The following is a 24323-nucleotide window of genomic DNA, read 5'->3' as shown; positions in this document are numbered from 1 at the left end:
TAAAACATCTGTTGGAGCCTCACATTTAATAACCTCGATCTAATAAACATATATGAAAATATATATCTAACCATCAGAGGATACATGTTTCTGAAGCATATGTAGAATGTCTGCAAAATGACCATATATACAGTCATGAAGCAAGTCTTAATCATTTCAAAGAATTGGTAGCATACAGGTTTTCTGATCATAATAAAATTATATTAGGGATAAAAAACAGTTTAAAAACCACAAATCTTGAATTAGAAATAATAGAAAGTGATAATTAAACAAGGAGATGCTACTTTATTCCTACTTGTTTGATAAAATTTTAAAATAGCAATATAAGTTGTTGCAAGAATACGTAGCAACAGGAATTCTTACATTGTTATGGGAGCACAAATTGGCACAATCATCTTGGAAACAGTTGGGTATTATCTCTTCAATTTGATTATTTGCCTGCTGTATGACACTGGTGCCTACCATAGGGAAACTCTGCCAAGCGTGCTTTGACGGCGTGTACAAGAATGCCTATAGCAACCTTGTTCCTAAGAGCAAAAAAATGGAAAAGACCCAGATGTCCATTGTGGAAAAAAATAGTTCGAAAAAAGCAAAAATAAACATAGCAATAAAGTAACATTATGTAGAAAAGCAAGGGAATAATTTGGGGGGCTCTTGTTTTTTTGAAGTATAGTTGACTTACAGTATTATATTAGTTTCAGGTGTACAACATAGTAATTCAGTATTTTTATAGCTTATACTCCATTTGAAGTTATTATAAAACATTGGCTATATTCCCTGTGCTGTACAATGTATCCTTGTAACTTATTTATGTTATACATAATAGTTTGTGCCTTTTTTTATTGAGCTATAGTTGATGTGCAATATTATGTAAGTTTCAGATATACAACTTAGTAATTCACAGTTTTTAAAAGTTATACCCCACTTATAGTTATTACATAATATTGACAGAATATATCTTTTTAAATAGCGGTTAAAGGCTACCCAGACCCCTAGAAGATGGGATTGGGGAGGAAGGCACTTGATGGGATTGGGGAGAGCATAGTGCCCTTTTAAGTATTCACTTCTGAATACTTTTAATCTTTTATTACATATACTGGGAAAGATGAAAAATTTTTAAAAGAAAGCAACAAATAAATGGTAATATGAGATTTAATTTTGATGGTCATTGATTTAAAAACTTTCTCCAGAATTGTAGATATTTATACTGGGCCCTCACCGTGCACTACTCCTAGGTTGAGGATCCTCATTCTATTCACACTTCTGAGCTGCTACTTTCTGGGTCAGGTTGGCAGCATGGAGAGACAGGAAGAGAGCAGAGGCAGGGTCTTCTCACTAACTGCACTCTGTGCAGGGAAATATCGTGTGTCAGCTCAGAATCATGAATAATGTGAACAAACAGGATCAGCATTATTCCGCACCCCACCCCTCTTTCTCTCACTGGGCACAAACCTTCGTATGAGTATTTCAAATTGGTGTGTTAACCAGTGCTTTTAGAGCTCATAGTTTGTTGGAATTATGAAAAAGAATGGCAAAATATTCATACCATAAAGGTAGTATCTCTCATATATAATTTATGCATATGTATTTATATTTTTATTTATTATATTACTTTACATGCATACACATGCATATATATGTACACACACATCTAACTGGGGAGAGATTACTTGTTCAAAAGGTGAACAAGTTTCTAAGAGTGAGGTTGCTCTATATTTGCAGGTCTCGAAACTGAGCTGGATTGAGAGAAAAATGGCTGCTACTCTGTTTGGAAAAATACCATCCTCAACTGTACATGAAGCTTTGCAGAATTTCCTTAAGGTATATTATATTTTGTCTGTCCATTATTTCAGTGTCAAGTACAAGGGCCATGTGTTTCTTATTTTTTTATTTAATATGATCTTTTTTGTTTTATAAAAAGGGAGTCAGGACCTCAGGAACTTAATTTTTTCCGGTGTCACATAATGACAGATCAAAGACATGAATAAAGTCTAAGACTGCATTATCACTTCACCTTTTTTCTACCACTGAGAATTATTCCTCCAGATTAAATTTTATAAGAATATAGATCATAGTGTATTTAAGGTAAATAATTTATAAAAGGTGTTAATTAACAGAAACTTGAAACTCATTTATTCGCAGTATCAAAGTTATTATTGTGGGATCAGGTTTTCAGGACACTGCACGAAAGTCCTTAAGGTGCTAATGCACCTCAAGTAGTACACAGATAAAATCAAAAGTGGTGAGAAGCACAGTAATACAGAGATAAGGATAGCAAACTCTGGAACCAGAGCGCCTGATTAAATCCCAGTTCTGCCTCTTACTGGCTGATTAGCACTGAGCGAGGTACTTGATCTGTCTCCCAATTTAATCAATAACACAGAGATAATAGAACCTGATTCATAGTGTTGTTGTGAAGATTACATAAGTTAATGCAATTAAATTGCTTAGAGAGTGTCCAGCACCTAGTAACTTCTCAATAGAAGCTCACAGAATTTTAACTTCATTAAAATGTAAACACCTTGGCAAGCCATCTTGGGGACCTCGCCATTCAGCCACGACTTAGAATCTATGTGAAATAAATTCCGTGATATTTGTCAAGAGGGTGGGAGGGCATCGGAATGCTTCTCCCTGTGTTTCCTGCAGCAGCTGAGGGTACTGAGGAACCTTAATATTGTTTATTTCTCCCAATCTTAAGTGCTTCATCTGGAAAGGGGGCCTAACAATACCTACTTTATATGGCTTTGGTGAAAATTGCATAAAATAGTACATGTAATTTTCCTGACCCAGGTCTAGCACATTAAGTGCTCTAACGGAAAATAAATACTGCTATTATTTTGCTCGTATAACAGGTGAGACCTGGTTCTCCACAGCCTCAAAACATCTAGGGAGGTGGTTTTAGACCAGGAGTCGTCTGTGAATCCCCTGTTGGAATTCTTTCAAACTATAGCATGCTTCCCATCTCATCCAAAATTCTAGCCTGATTCCCTTGGGCAGTGGTTCTTAACCTTGTCTGTAAATTAGAGTCATCAAGAAAGCTTTAAAAAATGCTAATCCAGGCCACAACCCAGACTAGTTATTTCAGAAACTCTGAATATATTTAAGTATAGTTTATATTACAATATGGTGTACCCACTTTGTGTGTGCTGTTCAGTGAAATTTGACAAATTTATATACTCATGTAACCACCACCATTTCAAGGACACTGCCATCACCCTTGAGAACTATCTTTGTCCCTTTGCTGTCAGTTTACCCTACCCCCGCCCTAGGCAATGGCTGATCTGCTTTCTGTCACTATAGATTACCTTTGCCTATTTAAAAAGTTTATATAAATGGAATCATTGAGTTTGTACTTTGTATATCTGACTTCCTTTGCTCAGCATGATGTTTTGAGATGCATTCATTTTATTGAGTGTATCAGTCGTTCCTTTTGATGGCCTAGTAATATTCCAGTGTATGGATATACTACAGTTTGCTTATGCACTTAGGTTCTGGTGGACATTTGAGTCGTTCCTAGTTTGGGACTGTTATGGTTAAAGCTTCTTTGGACATTCATATGTAGGCTTTTGTGTAAGCATGTTTTAAATTTTCTTGAGTAAGTACCTAGGAGTGGAATTATGAGGTCATATGTTAAGTGTCTTAAAGCTTGATCAGTGTTTTTAAAGTTCTCGGGGCTCCATGTGCAGCCCATAGCATGGTTGAGAACCACTGGATGGATGGATGTAGTAGATGACAGGTGTGGCATTGTCGGCCACCCAATGTCACTCCCTGTTTGCAGTCATATGATCCCTGAATCTTCCTTGGAGGTTTCACAGGCTGCACAACTTTCTTCTGTGTCTTGATGTGACAGAGGGCTGCTGCATATGGTTATGAGATGTTTTAAAACAAAGCTAATTTATTCAACAGCATTTATTAAGTACATACCTAGTGCCAAACAGTGTCAAATGTAGGGAACACAGAAATGACCAACACAGCAGCTGCCTCCAGGGAACTTGGACAGCCGAGACCAAGTAAACAAGTACAGTATTTCCTGCCAGGTGTTGTGACAGTGTTCTTCAAGCCTGGGTAGGAACTGCCCCTTCATGAGAAGATTCTATTGGGTAACACTACCTCCCCTGTTATTCAGCCAGAGCCTTTGGCAAAGATCAGAATCTACTCCATTTTAGGATTTAGGTGGGGTTAATTGCCTGCCTGTGTCCTTTTTTTTTTTTTTTAAACCATGAGCACAAAAAGAGATGTTCTCATTTATGATCATTCTGGTTAATTAGATGTAAGTGTTAAAGTGTATATGTAGAATAAAATGCCAACCTTAAAGAAATAAACTGCTTATGTGAATAGCTGGGGCAAGTTATCCAGAGGGGATTTTGACAGAACAGAACTGGGGCAACTACTGGCCATAGAGGGTGCAGTCAAATAAAATTTAATCTAGGTCCTCCCTTTTTTTTCTTCCAGTTTTATTGAGATATAATTGACATACAGCACTGTTTAAGTTTAAAATGTACAGTGTAATGATTTGACTTTACATACATCGTGAAATGATTATCACAATAAGTTTAGGTAATATCCATCATCTAATATAGATACAAAATTAAAGAAATAGAAAAAAATTTTTCCTTGTGATGAGAACTCTTAAGATTTACTCTCTTAACTTTCATAACATAAGCAGTGTTAATTATATTATCATGTTGTACATTACATCCCTAGTTCTTATTTATCTTATAACTCAAAGTGTATAACTTTTGACTGCTTTCATCCAATTCCCCCTCTTCCCACCCTCACCTCCTGCCTCTGGTAACCACAAATCTGATCTCTTTTTCCTGTGAGTTTGTTTGTTTTTGAAGTATTATTGACCTACTACACTATGTTAGCTCCTAGTACACAACATGACTCGATATTTCTGTACATTTCAGAATGATCATCACGATAAGTCTAGTTACCATCTGTCACCACACAAAGATGTCACATAAAATTATTAACTATATTCCCTACACTGTGCATTTAATACCTGTAACTCATTGGTTTTGTAAGTATACACAATTTTTATTAGCATGGCTCAAGAAATGCACTTAGTAAAGTCAAAGAGTTAAAGTGCAAATAACTGAACAAGAGAGAGGGAGCAGGAGGACCAGAACCTATCAGCACCACAGATGGCTCTACAGGACTTTCAGGGCTCTGGCCAGGACTGAACTTGACAACTTCCTTCCATCTGTCAGAGGTCTTGCTGTTTTTGCCAGAAGGTTCTGGGCCAGATCCACACACTGTTCATCCACTTGGCCTTAAAGAGTTATACCCAGTCTGGCTTCGTCCCAGCCCAAGAAATTTTGTCTTCCTCCTCCTCCCAGGACCCTTCTGTTGTGGATTCTGCAGAGAGTAAGTGGCCTTTACAAGGGATGTGCTCTCGTGAGGTGGTGGAGCACTCCTCAGCACCCTGGGTCTTGCTTTCCCCTCCATTAGTATCCATCCTTAAAATGTGTGTGTATCCTTTAACTCAGCAGTTCAACTCCTGGGAGTCTCTCCTACACACATAATCACATACACACAAGTATATAGGAGCAAGTGTGCTCATTGACCATTATTAGTAATAGTGAAAAATAAGTCTAAATGTCTAATGGGGAGTGCTTAATTTAATTATGGTATATGTGTGGTATGAAATACAGCTCTTAGGAACAGTGAGGTAGATCTGTCTGTACTAACGCAAAAATGTATCTGTGGTATGTTGTAGGGGGAAAAAAGTTTTGGACCAATACATAAGAAATGGTCCCATTTAAAACATTTTTTTTAAAAAAATTAATTATCTTTTTCTTTTCTTTTCTTTTCTTTTTTTTTTTTTTCTGGTTTGCCTCTGCTTGGTAAAAGGTCTGTAGGATGCATTTGTCAAAACTGTTGATAGTGGTTACCTCTGGGGAATGAGATTATAAATGAGAATAAAATTAGAACAGAGAAACTTTCACTTTTTAATTTTGGAAATGTCTGGTTTGTTTGTATGTTGTGAAACAAGCAATTTTTGTAAAATTTTTTAAGTATCCTTCTTCTCTTGGGTTCTGCATCTGGGGCCGGGGTCAGGTTGGGAGCTTCCTTGCATAGGCCTTTACAACAGCAAAATCAGGCTTTAATGAAAAGATTTACTTAGATTCTAAGAAGAACTCCCTAGTAGCAACACCATATACCTGATAGACTTTTTATTTACAGAGATAAAGAAAAGGAACTGGTATGTATGATGAGGAGTAAAGTACCTTTGTGATACACACATATTAAAATCTGCAAGGAGGTCTGCTACTTGGACTAGTTATTTTAAGCATCTGTCTTTTCTTTAGAAGTACTTGATGTGAGGGACTGCAGATATTATTCAGTGCACATGGAACGTGCTGAAATCACAAGAAATCAAATATTAATATAGTGGAAGATGCTTGCCATGGGATACCAGTCACGCTTTACTCTCATTTCCTAAAGAGATTGTGAAATGTAAGGACTTGTCCTGGGGAGAGTGTATTAGCAGTTGTTTTGTCCCTCAAACGAAAAAGGAGAAAGGATGGGGAAGGGGAAGTGAGAAAGATGGTTATACAAAGGAATCCCCAATCCTAAAGTATCTCAGTACTTTATAAGCTTTATGACCATAAAAATTCTATTTTAATGGATAAGCTCAAAAGCTGTATTTCCACCCAAAGGATACTTGAGCTGATAAAATGATTCGGATGTGACACCACCAGTGTAAATTCTTAGGGAAATTTGGTTAATATTTGATCTATTGAAATATATCCCCTTTACTTGTTGTTGTTTTAATATTTCTCTGTCATTCTCTTTTCTGTCTTCTCTTGAATCAGGTTGAAGAACTACACCCTGGTTTTTCTAAGTCCAATTACATGTACTTGGCCAAGGTAATGAAGACCACTGTTTTAAGAGCACTTCAAATCCATTACATAAAAATGTGACTACCCTTCATATCGATTATTCTTCACTTCTAGTGTTATATCGATCTTGAACAAACAGATGATGCTGTGAAGTTCCTTAATCTGGCGGTGTTGCTTCCTTGTGTTACCAAAGAGGTAAGTCCACACAGTGATGAGGAGTGCTGTTATTGTATCAGTACTAGCCCAGCCTCAAATATGAACTGGCTTAGGTACATCTGGAGCTTTCATTTTGACTTGGATTTAACATGTACTGTGAAGTTTTTTAAATTGCTATAGATAATCCTTCACCAGGAGACTGCTTGTATCTTTAAGGGACATGCAAATCATGGGCTAGCAGTTAAAAACATGCTGATGCTTGTCAGACAGCAGGAAATGGGAGAAGCCCCACGAGGAAGGATGGAGGACAGTGTAATTCTGGGGAGCTGGTGATCAAACTGGGATAGGCGGCAGACAAGCTAGACAGGCTGTCCACCCAAGAGCAGGAGCGTCCATGTGGTTTCCGTGTCGTCGGTCCCCAGCACACAGCAGGGTGTGGCTGTCCAAGGTCGTGAAGATTAAAAATATGTATTAGCAGTTTCTTGGTCTTTGAACAACATTTATGAAAAAGAAACTATTGCATTGCTTCTCGCCTTTTTATTCAGTAATTCGGGATTCTGGATGTGCGTCAAGTTTCAGGAATTTCACAGCACTAACCGCTCAGTCTGTGTTCGTATATGCTGGTATTGTGGGAACAAAAGGGAACAGATAGATGTTTTCTTGCTCCCTCCTCATGCCACATCAACATTATCATCCTGGGAATCACTCTGTTGGGGAGAACAGGCTCCAGCGTTTTTTGTGAGCAGAAACATAAACCTGTGACATGCCCACCGCCCTCTAGGAGCTTACAGCCTTGAAGAGAACATAGGTAGTTATGTTCCAAGTAGCTGGAGCTCAGGGTAGAAAGCTCGAAGTGCTAAAGGAGGTGCTAATAATTGATCCTGAAAATATTGAAAAGGGAGAAATTATTTTCACCTAGAAGAGATTAAGGTAGCATCAGAGGTGGACTTTGAAAGATGTACAGAATGTGGAGGTGTGGGCGAGGCATGTCGCAGGTCATGAACAAAGGCACAGAGGTGGAAAAGCAAAGGTTGGTTTCCCCGGAGTATCCAGAGTGTTCAGGGCAGTAACAGGAAGTGAAACAAGACCTGGCCAGAAACTCCCAGGTTCGGGGATGCCCTTGTCTCCAAACAGGGCTAATCAGGCCCCCCTGGGCCTCTTACACCTGCACAGGGGCTCGGGCTGCTTACCTGTTCGGGATTTCCACGAGGTTCACTGTCCTTCTGACTCATCCCTCCCTTGGTTAATAGGGGTACAAAACAGCACTTGTTCTCCAGAACACAGTTGGTGTGACTTGTTCAGCAGAGAACAGAGTTTGTCCCTTTGGTTGCTTGCTCCATGTTGGTGGTTGGGACAGTTCTGTCTTACATCTCTCCTGAATGATGTCAGTTTGGGTTACATGCAGTCATTTTACACTGAGTGTGCATTCTTATTAGAATATGAGATTCAAATACAATATGATAATGAGGTTTGACTTGCAGATGTTTAGGCATACTATTTAGCTCTCTCACAGGAGGGCTGATATTGACAAGCTTCAGGGTTTGATCTTTGTCCCTAGGCCTCCTCTCCCCTTTCCTCCTCCCTGCCTCCTACTCCTATCCTCCAGGCTTCAGATGCTATGTGCCTGCCAGAGGTCCTCATATTTGAGCTCTCCTCTGAGCTCTAGACCTGATTATCCACCGTCCTGCTTGACACTTCTGCTTGGATGACTCATAGACGTCTCAGACTCAGCTCGTCAACTTTGCATCTGCTCTTCCTCCATCTTCCCTATTAGTAAAATGGCACCTCCATCCACCCAATTAGGAAAGCTGGGAATTATCCTTGACACCCTCTTCTCCCAGGCATCCACCCAGCCACCAAGTTCTCAGTGTTCCTCTTCTAAAACATGCCCTGAGCTATCCAACTGCTCGTGCCCTGTCTCTCTCTCTCTCTGTCTCTCTCTCTGTCTCTGTCTCTCTCTCCCCAGCCACCACTCCACGCAGGGCTCCACCCCCTTTCACCTGAGCCACAATCTTGTGAGCATCCCAACTGGTCTCCTCACAGCTTCTTGCCCCCTGCCCTGTCATTCTTGGCTCTCGATATCAGCCAAAACCACGGATTAAACATAAACCTCATATGTCATTTCCCTGCCTTAAAACCCATTGCTTTTAGGATGAAGTTCAAAATGTTAACATGCCCCTCAGGGATCTGATCTAGCTCCTACCAATCTCTCAAGCTCCGTTATGTTCCCCCTCTCGCCCCTCCTCTGCACTGTGTTTTTCCTGCCTTGTACCCTCGGGTCATATTGTTCCCTCTCTCTTAAACATTCCCAAACAACCTCGCCCCTCCCTTCACCAGCTTTATTCCTATTCATCCTTCAAGCCTCACCATAAATGTCATTTGTTCAGGAAACACTTCCTTGACACCCCCAGGCAAGAAAGTGCCTCATACTTTTCCTTCATGTCATTTAGCACAGTTGTGATTACATAGTTAATTTGTGTGATTGTTCCATGAAAGTAGCAACTGGGTGTGTTTTTCATTACGCTCTCCTACTGCTAAACGTAGTGCCTGGCATATAGCAATGACTCAGTAAGTATTGGTAGGAAGACTGAAAAGACTGATAACTATACAAATAAAAATAATACTGCTACTAGGAATAATAAATAGGACTGATAATAAGTGTAACTAAGAAAGCTGGACAGTGTGGAGATATGAATGTAATAAGCAAAATGGCATTAGCAGGTATTCCTGTGTTTCTTATTTTTTCCCAGTGATGTTTCTATTTGTATTCCTAGCAGTTTTTTTTTTTGAAAGTGGTTCTAATACTGTTAAGAATACCTCAGTTTCTTTTCCAATTAGACAATAGGATGAGGCGAGTTATCAGTCTTTCCAGATTGCAGTGTACCCCAGCAGTGATTTGCTGACCCATTTGTTCATTTCCAAAATGTCTAGCATCGGCACTCATTGCAACGAAGGCGACCCAGCCATTGGTTCTCTCCTTCCTATGAACTCGCATAACATACGTGCTTCTTCCCGGGGCACTTGCACCCCATTCCTGGCATCACAGTCATTTGTGAACACAACTCTGTCCCTATCAGGGAGCGTGGAGCTCATCACACTGCACTGAATATTGGGAATGTCAGCCCTGGGGCCTCTAGAGCCCAGATTCGTGCATGTAAGCAGCTTTTCAATTCCAGAGTCTGAAATTACAGTATTTTATTATTCATGTGGACTTTTCTTGACCCTAAAAAGGTAATATCAGGTCCTTTTAAAAAGGAATATCATTCCTTCAGAAAAAAAAAAAAAAAAAGAAGAAGAAGAAGAGAGAGTCCTGTGTCTGAGGCAGTGTGAGAACGATCACTGAGTGAAATACCGATGACCCCGGCAGCCTGGAAGTTATTTGCCTGGAGGAGGTATCCAAGTGACTGACTTGGAGCACACTGAGAAAGCTCAAACATAAATAACACTGTGTAATACTTTGTGTTACAGTGAGGGATGTGCTAATCTGGTAGAGAAAAAACTATTTTAAAATTGTTGTAATATTTTGAAGTGACATCAATTGCTCTTCTAAGACAGACTCCTATAGGATAATAAATACAGTATCCCAGAAACAACACAGGAGGGAGAGGACTCTGGGAGTGCAGAAAGTAAAGAACCCCTTCATATTTACCAGGTGCTTATGATTGTCTTGGAGGTTGCCTGTAGTTTCAAGTCCTGGGCTATATTTCCGAACTGTTCTATGTTGAGAATTATTACTCTCCTTAGTAACCACTCATAGTAATAAAATCCTCATCCTACTTTAAATGTTCTGTCTTAATTACAACTTCATATTTGATTATCTTAATTAAGACATCGATTTTTCATATAAGTTCAGAAAATATAATTAGTCCACAAACGTTCACCCTGACTTCCTGTTGTAGAAATGCTACAGCTCAGAGGGGTGAGTGGGTCACTTATGAAATCCAGCCAGGATCTCATTTGCTAGAAATTCTTATCTGCCTATTTCTTTCTGGTTTAAACTTATTTCTTGTAGATTAGTTCATCTGTGTTATCCATGCCTGGAGAATTTATTCTTCCTTGTACATAAAAAAAAAATTAATTCCTTGTACATAAAAAAAAATTAATTCCTTGTACATAAAAAAAAAATTAATTAAGGCCACTTCAGAGTGGACAGACTTTACTGCTGTCTGAACAGACATTTCATGAATTATAGGCAGAAAGTGTTACTCTGTTTACACCCTCCTGTTTCTGCTCTTTTGTCTCTTACCTTCTATTCATCTGCATCCAAAATATATTATTTCTTAAGCTTTCTCAATATATAATGGCCTTAGCTGTGTTTTTAAGTTGATCTTAAAAACACCTTAAAGAAGTTTCTTAGACTTTCTTGTGATTAATTTTCTTAAAATAACTGATGCTATAGCATCAGTTTGAGATCAGTCATTTTTAACCAGTACCCAATCTAGTAAAGTTGATACTTGATAATCATTACCCAAATGCCAGGAGTATAATGATTTAATATCAATAAACCTCTCTCTTATTTATCAAACAACATTGATTTATTTTCTCAAAACGTAATATTTTCTGACACTTTCAGATCAAATTATTCTCTATTTTTGAATGTGTGTCCTTGAGTGAGTGAAAAAGATTACCTTTATTCATTTGTATTACGAATCTGGGCATGCTTTTCCGGAGGCTTGGGATACAATGAGAAAAAAATCCTGTCTTTGCCACCATGAATTGTGTAGTCTAGTGGGAAAGGCACACACTGAACACATAATAGCCCTAAAGTGTGGTGAGTGTTATGGAAAGGAAAGCACAGAGATTTATGAGAAAATAAAACTGATACTGCAACCTGAACTAGGGTCTCAGACCTCCCTGAGGTTTTTATAGGTAACCTGAGATTCTAAGGAAATTAGAATTTAAACCCAATGCTTTAAATCTTTAAGATTTTCTTGGGGGTGGGATGCTTGTTAAAAATACGGATTCCTGGCCTTTTTCTGGAGAGACAAAGAAGCTGTGAGCTGCAGAGTGTGGTGACAGCACCTCACTATCAGTGTGATCTCACTCAAGTTTCCGTCCATTCGGTTCTGCTCTGCGGGCTTAGCGCTCAGACTGTGCCCTGGTGGGAAAACAGAGGAAGGCAGCTGGTGGCTGAGTGCTTGGAATTGCAACCAATGTAACAAAGACTTTAACTGGAGATTAGCACTGAAGGATCAGCACAGAATTCATGTGTAGAAGAATGAATAGATGGGTGGATGTAGACAAACCTTTATCAGCCTCTCGTCTCCTCAGTAGCAGAAGTTTCACACCAGAGAGAAGTTCTTTGACTATAATGTTCACTCATAGCTCAACACTGACACATGTGTTAACTCACACTGGAGAGAACCCCTATAAATGTAATAAATGTGGGAAACATTTTCACCAGAGTTACCTTTTGTTCGTACCAGAGAACTCACACCCAAGAGAAACGCTTTGTGATCATTATGGAAATGCCTCCAGTAATAATTCATCTTTCAAATGACATGAGTGAATTCCTACTGCAGAGAAACTACATGAGCATCATCTACGTGGTGAAGCCTTTAGTTGATGCTCTAACCTTAGCCATCATGATGCAGTGTACACTGGAAAGGAACCCTAGGGATGTAATGAATGTGGAAGAACCTTCAGCCTCAGCTGTAACCTTTATAGACACCAGACACCAGTCTACACAGGGGAGAAATGCTGCAGCCTTCAGCCAAAACTCAAGCCTTAGTCTACACAGGAATCTCAGAGTCAAGCAGGAAGGGAAGCAGCAGATGTCTACCAGGAGGAGGAAGCCATATGGGAAATACCAGATAATTCATGTCAGAGAAGCAATTTGATGAAGTAAACATGGGAAACCCATTACTCATACAGCAACATTCCCGGACACGTGAGGATTTTCACTGTATCAGACAGTCTCAGTGTCTGAATGAAGTGATCACACATGTCCTGGTCAGCCTTAAAGTCCTCACACTTGGGAATTCCTCAGGCCTCAAGTCAATGTAGAAATTCCTTCATCTGGAATTTATATTAAAAAAAACTTGCACTGGGGAAAAAACTTATTAAAAATAAATACCCTTTAATACACAATTCAACATATAATTAGACTTTTGCAAATGACATATTACTGAAAATAATATGTGAAGATGTAGAACTGTGATGTGTTCTTGGAAACATTGAATGCAGAATTTGATAAGATGTAATAAACAATGAGATACCCACCTCTTCAGTAGATTAATAAAAGTTGTTGATGAAAAATCTAATACATGGGTATTTGTCTTTAAAAAGTTGTGAAACATTATGCTGAGTAATTGGGGCATTTTTCCTTTACTATATATCACGTTGACTAGTTGATCAGTTTCCATTTTTTACGCAGCTTTAAAAAGACTTTGTTCAGTCAGAAAACAATTTTTAATATAACTGAAAAAAATGTAGAATACAAAATAATGTGTCCTAATTATTCTATTAGTATCAAAATATGTACCCACATGGCAAGGGTGAAGGGAAACACGGACACATAAACACACACTTCTAAGTGATTCAAATATCCCAGATGATACTGATGCAGGTGGCATACACGCCATATTTATGAAATACTAGAAAACAAACAGAGGCTTGGAGTTGAGAAATATGATATATAAAAGCACTGAATCAAGTTTACAATATGGCTGAAATGCTGAGTACTTGAGGAGAGAGAGATGAGAGCCTTATATACCCTTTCCTTACAGGCAAGAGAAAACCATTTTTGAGTGTCTTAAGCAACAGGTAACACAGAGATTGTTTTAGAAGGACACAATAGCAACCATGTGGAGCCTGACTTGGACTGGAGGGGAACAAAACTGGAAGTTAGAATACCATTTAGGTAACTACTGCAGTGATACAGATATGAGATGAGGACCTGGACTAAGGTGACAGCAGTAAGGAATGCAGAGGACAGGACAGATTCAACAGATTTGTGTGTATTGTTCTCTACAGAAGTTGGAGATTGAACATCCAGGAGATGGAGGGCTCAACAATGACATCTTGGTTTCTGGCTTGGGAAACTGACCAGGGTAGATGGAGTTACCCTTGATGGACACAGGGAGGATTGGTGAACCGGGTTTGGTAGAGAAGGCAAGTTCAGTTTTGGACATTTTGAGTTTGTGTGTGTGAGATTTTCAGATCCATTAAGTGATTGAGTATTTGGCATATAAATGATATTTGAAGCCATGAGTATGGCAGAGATCACCCAGAAATGTGATGTAGTACCTGAAAAGCAGGGTGTGAAGGATCACCCCTGAGATACACAGCTCTAAATATATTTACAAAGACTTTGTTCAGTCAGATGTACTGGGAGGAAGAGGAACCTAAAAAATGAGATTGAAAGAAGTGGCCAGAGATGACAGGGCCTCAGAATCCAGGGGATGGTGGAAGTGGTCAAACTCTGTCAGACACTCTAGGGAAGTCCGGGCTGGAATGAGCACGTGAAGTTAAGGATGCCCATGTCATTGGTGCTCTCCACCCGGGCTATTTCAGTGGAACAGTAGAGGTGGAGACAGAGAGCAGAGCACCAGAGGTGAGAAAATGCAGTCCGTACCTGCAGACACCCCTCCAGTAATTTGATGGGGAAGAGAGGAGAGATGTAAGGTAGAAGTTAAAGCAGTGCTTGAGTTAAGAAACAGTTTTATTTTAGATGAAAAATACAGGAGCATATTTAAATAATAATGAGGAAGAGCCAGCAAAGAAGGAAGGATTCAAGCAAGACTAGAGAGAGGAGATAATTTAAAAGTCTCCTGACAGTAGTTGAGCTCTGCCTGAGAAAAAGGGGAGGGGGGAGATTAAGTCAAGGAAGAGAAAGCATAGAAGGGCGGAATTAGGGTGAGCACCAAAGAGGATTAACGGTCTGAGGGGCGTACGTCTTGGACAGTGTGCCAAAGGAAAGCATGATTGGAGGTGGTGGTTTTAGTTGGGATTTTTTTAACTAAAAAGCCCTGCCAGTGACCTCTATTCATAAAAAAAAAAACAAACAATTAAAGACTTGGGTGGAAACCCTGGGGAGGAGGTAAAGTGGGAGGGGTGGCATGTGTGTTGGCAGTTGGATTGGGGGGTGATTGGAGGAATTCTTTGTGGTGCCTGAGTGCGAATAGTGCTAAGCCCTGATCTCAATTTTAAATCTTTTATTGTAGTTTGAGCATATTCATTTCTTTAGACATCTAGTTGAAATAATTCTCTCATCTATATCATTCATCTGTAAGAAATTGATTCCTAGATATGGGACATTTTCACTGAGCTCCAGTTTCTAACCACTTATTTAACAGGCATTTATTTAGGGTCTTCTAGGTACCAGGGACTGAGCTATCCCCAGAGTTACAAAGATAAACATGAATTACGGCTTTTTATATGTTCTTTTAAATAAAGCATTACTATTGTCCTAGATTCATTAACCATATTTTCTCACAGCCTTCAAAAATATTGATTTGATAGAAGGTAGACCCCTACTTGATCAAACGCTGCAATAGAATCAGTGTATTAATGTTTATGATTAAAACTATTGAAGAGCTTCCAGTTTTTAAAAAATCTAGCTAACAACTACTTTGTCCAGTTTTCCTCATCTGTTTATTTTAAATGTGTTGAATTCCTTCAGTCCTTTTGGATAGGTGCTTAGTAAACATTTGTTAAACACAAAAATGCATAGGAGTAACCCTCCATCTGAATTTATTTCCACTCTTCCTAACTTCCACACTAGTTTCAAGGAAATAACAATGTGTGTGGAGTCCTATAAAACATATTAGATGATTTTTAAATCTTAAATATAAATGACCTGATAAAGTAGGTAGTTTGGATCTTTCAGCAGAATCTCAGATTTCTTCAAATCCTGCTACTAGGACTAGGACTTCCACATGTTACAGATGCAGCAGAAAACAGTGTTACCATTAGCACACCAGTAAGTCCCGTGTGGGCACGTGGAAGATGCTCTCCTTCCTGGGTCCGCCCCTCCAGACCAGCTGGAGGGAAAGCCTGCAAATTGCGCTCGACGTCGTTTACGTGCTCAGAGGTCTGAATCATGCCTGGCCTGAAGAAATGAATAGTTTCCTTGTAATATTCTTTCAGAAAGTATCCCCTCATTCAGCATAAGTCTGTTTCAAAGTACCTGGAGTATCAGGATGAATGTGTGAAATTTTATTGTATATTTGTATTTTCTTTATAGGATAAAGATGCACAGAAAGAGGTGAACAAAATAAGCATTTCCTTGAAGAGGTAAATAAAAGAACTTGCTCTTCAACAAATCAGATGTGGCCTACTAAAATGTAAACTAGTCAAAGTTGTGGGGTTTTTTAATTAGCCTTTTGTGTGTGTGTGTGTGATGTAAGGGCAATGTGCTCAGATTTGAAGGTAAAACCACATTTCTGCAGACTGCATTACATTAGTAGCACTACAAAACTAATCATGTTATTTGGAGAAATTTATTTCTGGTAATGTCATTACAAAATGATCTTTAAACATGTATGCTTTACATTTTTCCTATCAATAAACTACAGTCTTCAGAATATTTCTTTAAATAAAATATTTAAATCAGTCCAATAAGATGAACCCTAGTGAATGCTTTATTGCTTCAATGGAGATTTCACAAAACAAAATAATTTGATATGGATGAAAAATGGAAAAACTGGGCAAAGGACATAAACAAGTTGTTGGTAGAAGAGGAAAAATAAAAGAGGAAATATATTGTAACTAGTAATCAGAGAAATATGAATAAAATTACAGTAAGATTCTGTTTTACCATCCGATTAGCAAAGATTTTTTTTTTCTTTCAAGAAACATTCAATGTTGGCAATAATGCCACGAGGTAGAACATTCCCATATGCTGCTGCTGGGAGGCGTTTGGACACAAACATTTGGAATATCTAGTCTTTAAAATGTATTAAGTCTTTAATCTTGTAATTTAATTTCACAGAAATAACCCTAAAGAGAAAAAGTATATAATTATTTATGCATAAATGTTCATAACAGCATTATTTTTTTGACAGCAAAACACTATGTCCAACAATAAGAAAGCAGTTAACCATATTAGACTATAACTGCAATAGTATATTATTTTGACATTAAAAATAATTACAAGAATGACATAGGGAGATGCACAGAGCATCTTAAGTTCAAGTGCAAGACATAACAGTATAGGCACATGATCTCAACTATATGAAAATGTGCATAGAAAAGCAGCTATTGGAAATACACTAAACTGGTAGTAGTTCGTATTTCCGTAGAGTTGTGTTTGATTTATTGTATTTCCCAATTTTTAGTAATTAAAATAAAAGGATTTTTTTTTAATTGAACTTACCTAGCAGTGATTTATAGATTCCCTGCTACTCTCTAACCAACCTTATCCTGGAAATCAGGTCAAAACTTAAATTTCCTGTTTGCTATCCCCAAAACATGGACACACACTTATACTCTCAAAATTTCAAGCCCTGACCAGTTAAGCAAACTGAGCTAATTTCTCTCTCGTCTTTTATAATGGCCCATCAGGATACCTAAATCAATCCAACTGACTCTTGCCCAGAGTCTGACAGCTGATCTAACACTGAAACTACCAATGGAAAGGACGCGAGTTTTGCAGGTACCCTCATGGATACACGGTGTCCACCAGGCTGTTACCTCTAACAGCCTGTCTCTAGACAGCTAGCAAATGTGCAAGTTGGGACCAGTGATTCTGGCAACAGCAAACGAGTAGAATCAACCACATTGTAGGCTTTGTAGGAGCAGCTCATTCCAGCAGAGAGCACTACAAAGACTTCTGCTAAGAATTATGAGAAACGTCAGGAACGCTCTTCGTGACTTGGGATTGTAATTGAAACATAGCATCTAATCAATCTTACCTGTTTGGACAAAATTCCTATTTGGCCCCTATAGTCAAAATGTCTTTAATGGGCAAGTTGGTGTCTTGCTTGAGTGATCAGCTTCTGGATGAGGACTTGACCCAGTAGGAGTGCAACATTTCTAAAAGTTACTTGAATCTTTAAAATACTGGGAATTTCTGACACATCTGACAAATTTTTCAGTAGGATGTTAATGGGGGAAATTTCCCTCCTCATCATGGTAATGCCATATCCACTTCAAATTAACATCGAAGCCCTGCTGTGTGCTCTGTTCCAGGGTCACGCCTAGTCATAGCTAGTCTTCATCAAGTTATATAATCAAAGGATCTATGTGTGATGAAGCCAACTAAAGACAGTTTCCACATTAAATCTCCCCTCAACCCTTTTAAAAAGCTGAGTGGTTTTTTTGGATGGCAGCATTATGTGTAGATTATTACACTTACTCCAATGAATTTCACACAAAGTGAACCATGTGAACTCTTTCCTCTCGATAGTTGCTTCACTCACCACTCATCCTGCTGACCTGGGAGAAGACAGAATAGCTGCAGAGTGTTTCTGAAACGATTTCTCCTGGTGGGTCACTGAGGCCAAGCTAATGGCATACCCTCCACAAAGTACACAAACTCCTACTAAACTTTCAAGAGACTTGGTGCACAGCTTTGGAAAGGCGGAGTTCCGATCCAGAACTTTTGAATATGTTCGATTTCAGAAGATAATAAGGTGCATGTTAAAATTTCTCATAAAACATTAAAGAAGCAACTTAATGTTCCACTAAAATTTTAAGAGTTGTCATGTCCTTATAATTTGCGACGTTTTCTTTCTTACTAGATACTGAATAACCTTCATCGTAACATGAAAATCTCTGTTGTGCCTAAAAGCTGCCAAAAAGCTTCTCATTTGGTCATTTTCGCATACTTTTGAATTACAAAAAGCAGTGTTAACAGGTGAATGGGATCATAGAGATAATCTGCTAGACCAGCCTTCTCGTTTTTTTTTTTTTACCGATAAACAGTTCAAGCTCTGCTGCATAAGTAACACAAATGGGCTCAGAAACCTGGTGAGTGGCTGAGCCAGGACCAGGTCCCAGGTCTGGGACTCTTAAGGCTTTTGCACTCTTCTTGAGTCCAGAGCCTCTTCCATTTAACTAAGTAGAGTCCAATCTGTTTGGCATAGACAGCGGGTGTAGGAGGGAGGGAAGGAGGTCTGAGAATGGTAACATGCATGTTTCTACCCGTTCTAAGTGCTTTGCCTGTATTAGCTCATTTAATCCTCACAGCATCTTTCATGTATCTTGTTTTTGGGGCTGTATCTAAATATTTTGCCTAACCCAAGGTCATAAAGATTTTCTCCTAAAAGTTTTATGATTTTTCGTTTTACGCTTAAATCTGTGACCCATTCTAGGTTAATATTTGCATATGATGTGAGTTGTGGATTGAAGTTCATTTATTGTGTATGGAAATACACTTGTTCCAAGCACCATCTACTGAAAAAACGATTGTTTCTCCACTGAATTTCCTTTGCACCTTTATCGAAAATCAGTTTTCCATTTATGCATGGGTCTATTTATCTACTTTCTATTTTGTTCCATTGATCTATTAACAGTAATAACGCCAATACCACACTCTATTGGTTACTGTGGTTTTATATTGTCTAAAATCAGATAGTGTTATTCTTCCAAGTTTGGTCCTCGTTTGTAACTTGTTTTGGCTATTCTAAGTTCTTCGCATTTCCATGTGAATTTTAGAGCCAGTTTTTCAACTTCTAAAAAAAAAAGATCTAGCTGGAATTTTGATTGGCATTATGTTGATCAATTTGTCTCCTCAACTAAAGGAGATGTGGGACTCCTTTAGGGTTTCCCTGCTGTGCACCGCTGACTGGAAACTCTGCAGGCAGTGATCTGGGCAGTTGTAGGGCTTGGCTTTGTCTGTTACTCATCTCTCAGGGATCAGTGTCCTTTCTTTCCTGCTGACCAATATCTTGAAAGCAATTGATTCATATACCTTGTCCACGTTTGGGATTCTGAAAGACAGAAATCGTGATTTGGGGAGTTGTAACTGCAGCACTTTCCAGCCCTATAAACCGTTATTTTGTACATAGCAAACCCTAACATACTGAACTTCTTTTTTAAACATTTCTATAATATTCATCTATAAAATAAAGCAAGTCGAACAATTGCACTATGAAGTTAGTTACTTAATTGGACTCTGGTTAGAACTCTGAGGTAAATTTTTGTTCGGTTTTATAGAACATTCTTTAATTTTGGCCAATAAAGTTTGCATATGAAGAATTAAATTATTTCTTTCCTCCTTCTTAAATACTTGATATTTATGTATCCCAACTGATTTAAAATTGGGAAACCTGATTGGGAAATAGTCTGCTGAGAATTACAGGTAGAAATAGCATTGGAAATTTTTAATGCTGCATAACTGTGCCTCTAGCAAAGACCTATTTGGACAGCCCCCTCCAGTCAGGCGGCTGCGGTGGACTGTGGAATTCGTCAGGAGCCTAAGACTGTCCTATTTTTTAAAGGTCCCAGTCATGAAGATAGCAGTTTTCCAGCCAAGCTACTGATTCGGTTATTTATTTATTTTGTCTCTTTGTTTGAAATGCATTTTATTTCCTTAGTGTTCTTCAGTCCTAGGAGGTCGGGGTACTTAGCAATGGTAATTAATCACATATATATTGAGCTAATATGGGATCATCCAAGGTCTGATCCATGTTTGTGAGCCTCAAGCTTATACAGTTTGGAGAATCATTGAGAAAAAGAACACAAAAATACAAAATTAGGTATGAAATTAACTTTCCTTAGAATGAAAGAGACATCACAACCAATTATAAAATTTTAAAAGCTGACAAATGTCACAAATATTACAAAATTTTTCTTAAAAATCATTATTTTCATTAACTCTGAGGCATACCTCCAGGGTACTTTTTTCCTATATTTTGCCACATACTCTTTGTTCACTTTGTCAAAAGACATTAATTTTTTTTTAACATCATTGTCTATAGAGAGAACAGAGGACGGCCACTCCTGCAGCAGCTAGTCCAGCTCTGCCCAGCCTTAGCACCTGTGGTTCCCAGCCCCGTTGCACCCCAGCTGCGAGTAGGTCCCCGGAAGCCTTGAAGCCTGGACTGTGGTGGCCCCTGAGCAGGGGACCAAGCAGCACCTTATTCATATCTTCCCTGGAGTGCAATTCAGGGTCTAGAGTGTAGGCCTCAGAAGTGAGCTATCCACCAGGGTTTAGGGGACCTCAGCCTGCACAGCTCCTCAAGCCTTCCTAGTTGGGGGCTGGGGCTTCTCTTAGGAGGACAGGCAGGGACAGGAGCAGGAGGAGGTGGGCACGAATCCATACAGGTGAGGTCCCCTGAGTAAGAGCAGGCTAACTCTGGCAGGAGGGTATAGCTCAGTGGTAGAGCTCGTGCTTAGCACACATGAGGTCCTGGGTTCAATCCCCAGTATCTCCATTAAAATAGATAAACCTAATTACCTCCCCTCAAAACAGACAATATGAAATATTTTTTTTTAAAAAAAGAGCAGACTAATACCAATATCTCGCCGTCTTCTTCCAACTGCTGACAGCGTAAAAGCCGAAGTCCTCAGCGAGGCTTTCAGGATACCCGTGCTCCCACCCGGTCTGTCTTCCAGCGGGCCTCCCGCCGCCCCCACGTCCCCCATGCACGGTCTGTGTTCCAAACCTGCCTCAGATGCTTCTGCCATCTGGCTTGGGGTTTTTTTCGTCTTCTAGGGCCACCTTCCCTCCCCCACGTCCACTTGTGGAAATCTCCCTCCCCACTCCAGGCCTGGCTCCAGTGAGGGAAGTTCTCCCACGAAACCTTCCTGATGTGCATGACTTGATGTGCTCGCTCCCTCCTCAGAATAGCAGGGCACCTTGTGGTCCTTTAGCCCAACCCCCCGTAAGATCTTCAGCAAGGCCAGGCAGGGACCAGCCACCATTCATTTACCTTTGTGTGACCTGTCTAGCTCTAGGTACTCAAGTAACGTGCGTTAAGCTAAGTCAAACACCTCAGGAAAGAGAAAAACACTTCTCATGTTCCTACAGTTCCCAAAAGAGAAAACAGAGTCATTTCTACCCTCAGATATGATGAGACAGGGAGAGAGCAGAGAAAGGGGCGGGGGGAGGAGAGAGCAGAGGGCCGGGGAGGCAGGGCAGAAGATGGAGAAGCCCAGACAGGAGACAGCCAGCCTGAGGTAATGCCACGACCAGCCCTTGGAGCACAAACTCAAGGTGCTTTCTGACTCCCCTAAAAACAACACAGACCTGCGTACGTTCTATGTAATTTTTTTTGTTGCGACTGCCTTCACTCAATGGAATACAAACCACATACTAGGTTTGTTTCGTCATTGTGGCATTTCTGTCACCCAACTGCTTTCTTTTTTTTTTTTTTTTCTTTTTTGAAATTTTAATTTTATTCCATTTCTAGGCTTCAGTTTTCAGTGTATTGTTTTAGCAATAAAGTAACTCCTGCAGGAGCCCAGTGTGACGCTTAGAATGATTTAAAGGAGTCACAGAGGCCCATCCCTGACAACCCGGTAGAGGTGACTGTCCCCCTGGGGGAGACTCAGCCCCTGTGATCTTTGCTAACAGATTGGGAAGTAAAAAGACTGATGATTTTTATTGCTTTAGAGATCTGGTCCTACAACATATACATATAGTGATACCACATATAGCATTTTAAAAGTTTTCTGTTAAATGCAAAATACCCCCTACTTTATATTCATATTAAACTTTTAATTTTTCTGAGTGTTATCATGCCTAGTATTTTAATGAAAGATTTTTACTTGCTGAGATGGGTTCAGAAAGTGATGCCATTTTGACCATTGAGGAAAGGAACAAAGGTGAGATTTGCTGGAGGTCACACACCTAGTTAATGAGAGAGTGAGGACCAGACCCAGGTGTCCTGACGCCCAGCCCCAGTGCCTGAGCAATAAGGAAAGAAGTCATATTCGGAGCTGTATAGTCTTAAACCGTTTAGAATTTAATGTCCTTCAGGAACCAACCCTTTGTTTCCTTTTCCTTTGTTTTCATTTCACCTGGAAGAGGGATTGTTGCATCACTTGGTAGCACAGGTTAGCTTTACAGGAAACTGCTGTGCCGTTTCTCAGACAGTGGCACCATTTTGCATTCCCAGCAGAAATGTCTGAGTTCCAGTTCTTCCACATCCTCAACCAACACTTGGCACGGTCAGTCTCAGTCTTTAATTGTAGACATTCTGAAGGATGTGTGGTGGCATCTCATTGTGGTTTTAATTTGCTCTTCCTTGACTAACGATTTGAACGTCATTTCACGTGCTCATTGGGTGTCTTCTTCCTTAATTCAGTCGTCCTGACTCACCCAGGGACACTAAATTCAATAATCCCACTGCCAAAAGCATCCTTCTCAGTTGCTGGAAGGTTGTTACTTTTTCTTTCTTGCTGTAATGCCGGCAGTACATAAAAAATCTGACAGGAGCTCTGATTTCCCTCCTGTCCCAGGGTGAGAGCATCAAAACAGACCCTCAGGAATCCCTGCATCGGAAGCTGAGCAGGTAGATTGAGCCTATGGCATTGGAACATTGCTGGGGAAAGGGAGATACGTCACGTGTCCGTCTCTCTTCCTCCCTTGCTCGTCTATGCTTATAGGAACCCCTGTTGATACAGCCCCAACAACTAGTTCTGAGTTCTCTGACCTCTCCCAACAGTCCATGGTAATTATATTGTTCCTCAATTCTATCTATATTTCTTTGAATTGTTAACTACTCCATATGTGCATGTGTTCATTCCCTAAATAAATTAAAATACACCTCATCTTATCTTGCTTCTGTGTTCTCACAGTGCTCAATAAATGCTTTTAAAGGTCAATTAAATTTGCAGGAGAGGAAGAGAGAGAGAGGGAGAGACAGAGACTGAACTTACTCTAGGTTTCAGAGCAGTTATTTCGTGTGAACCCAAACTTTTCATCTCTTAAGACTTTACGAGATTCCTCCCCATCCACCCCCTACTCTTGTTGACAATGTAAAACAAACCACAGTTGGCCTGGGAAGTATCTTTATGGAATAAATCAGCATATTGTTTTGAGTTTTTGCCCTGCATGTATTAATTTTAAAAGAACACATGTCTTGGTTCAGTAAAAATTTGCAGAGAGCCAGACAGCCCATAAAAAGAATTTGTTGGTTGAGATGTTTATCCCTCCAGCTCTCTTTTCCCTTTTTATGACTACAAAGAATACTGGTGTTTCTTTACTTTTCAGAAACATCTACTCTGGAAGGCTTCTTTCTGGCCAGGGCCCTAATGGGAAGTCCCACTGGGCTGAAGCAACAGGTCTCTATGAGGCCTGGTTCCTTCCCTGCTTTTGACTGGTCTGTCCACAGGTGTGTAGTCCCCACCCTGCGTCTGCCAGAAAAAACATCTCTCAGCTGGGACACTTTACTTGTGCAAGGTATGATCCAGAGAGGCTGGGCCAGG

At 39.6% G+C, this 24323-nt stretch overlaps 1 protein-coding gene across 4 annotated transcripts in view; it reads left to right on the top strand.

Moving 5' to 3' along the window:
- The window catches only part of LOC105103640 (regulator of microtubule dynamics protein 2), a 58435-nt gene extending 39574 nt beyond the window's left edge, over positions 1–18861 (top strand). For 3 of the 4 annotated variants that reach the window (XM_064494575.1, XM_064494576.1, XM_031466858.2), the window contains exons 8-12: positions 1723–1821; positions 6822–6875; positions 6963–7043; positions 16192–16241; positions 18355–18861. In XM_064494575.1, the coding sequence (XP_064350645.1) occupies positions 1723–1821; positions 6822–6875; positions 6963–7043; positions 16192–16241; positions 18355–18382 (312 nt within the window). In that variant the 3' untranslated portion in view covers positions 18383–18861. Of the gene's footprint in view, positions 1–1722; positions 1822–6821; positions 6876–6962; positions 7044–13979; positions 16271–18354 lie in introns of those variants that run through there. The other variant, XM_064494578.1, reaches the window with a different exon arrangement.
- The last annotated feature ends 5462 nt before the right edge of the window (positions 18862–24323 follow it).

Source organism: Camelus dromedarius, chromosome 15 (assembly GCF_036321535.1).
Source record: "Camelus dromedarius isolate mCamDro1 chromosome 15, mCamDro1.pat, whole genome shotgun sequence".
In the NCBI taxonomy this organism is placed as follows: Eukaryota; Metazoa; Chordata; class Mammalia; order Artiodactyla; family Camelidae; genus Camelus; species Camelus dromedarius.
This window is presented reverse-complemented; position numbering and strand designations above follow the sequence as displayed.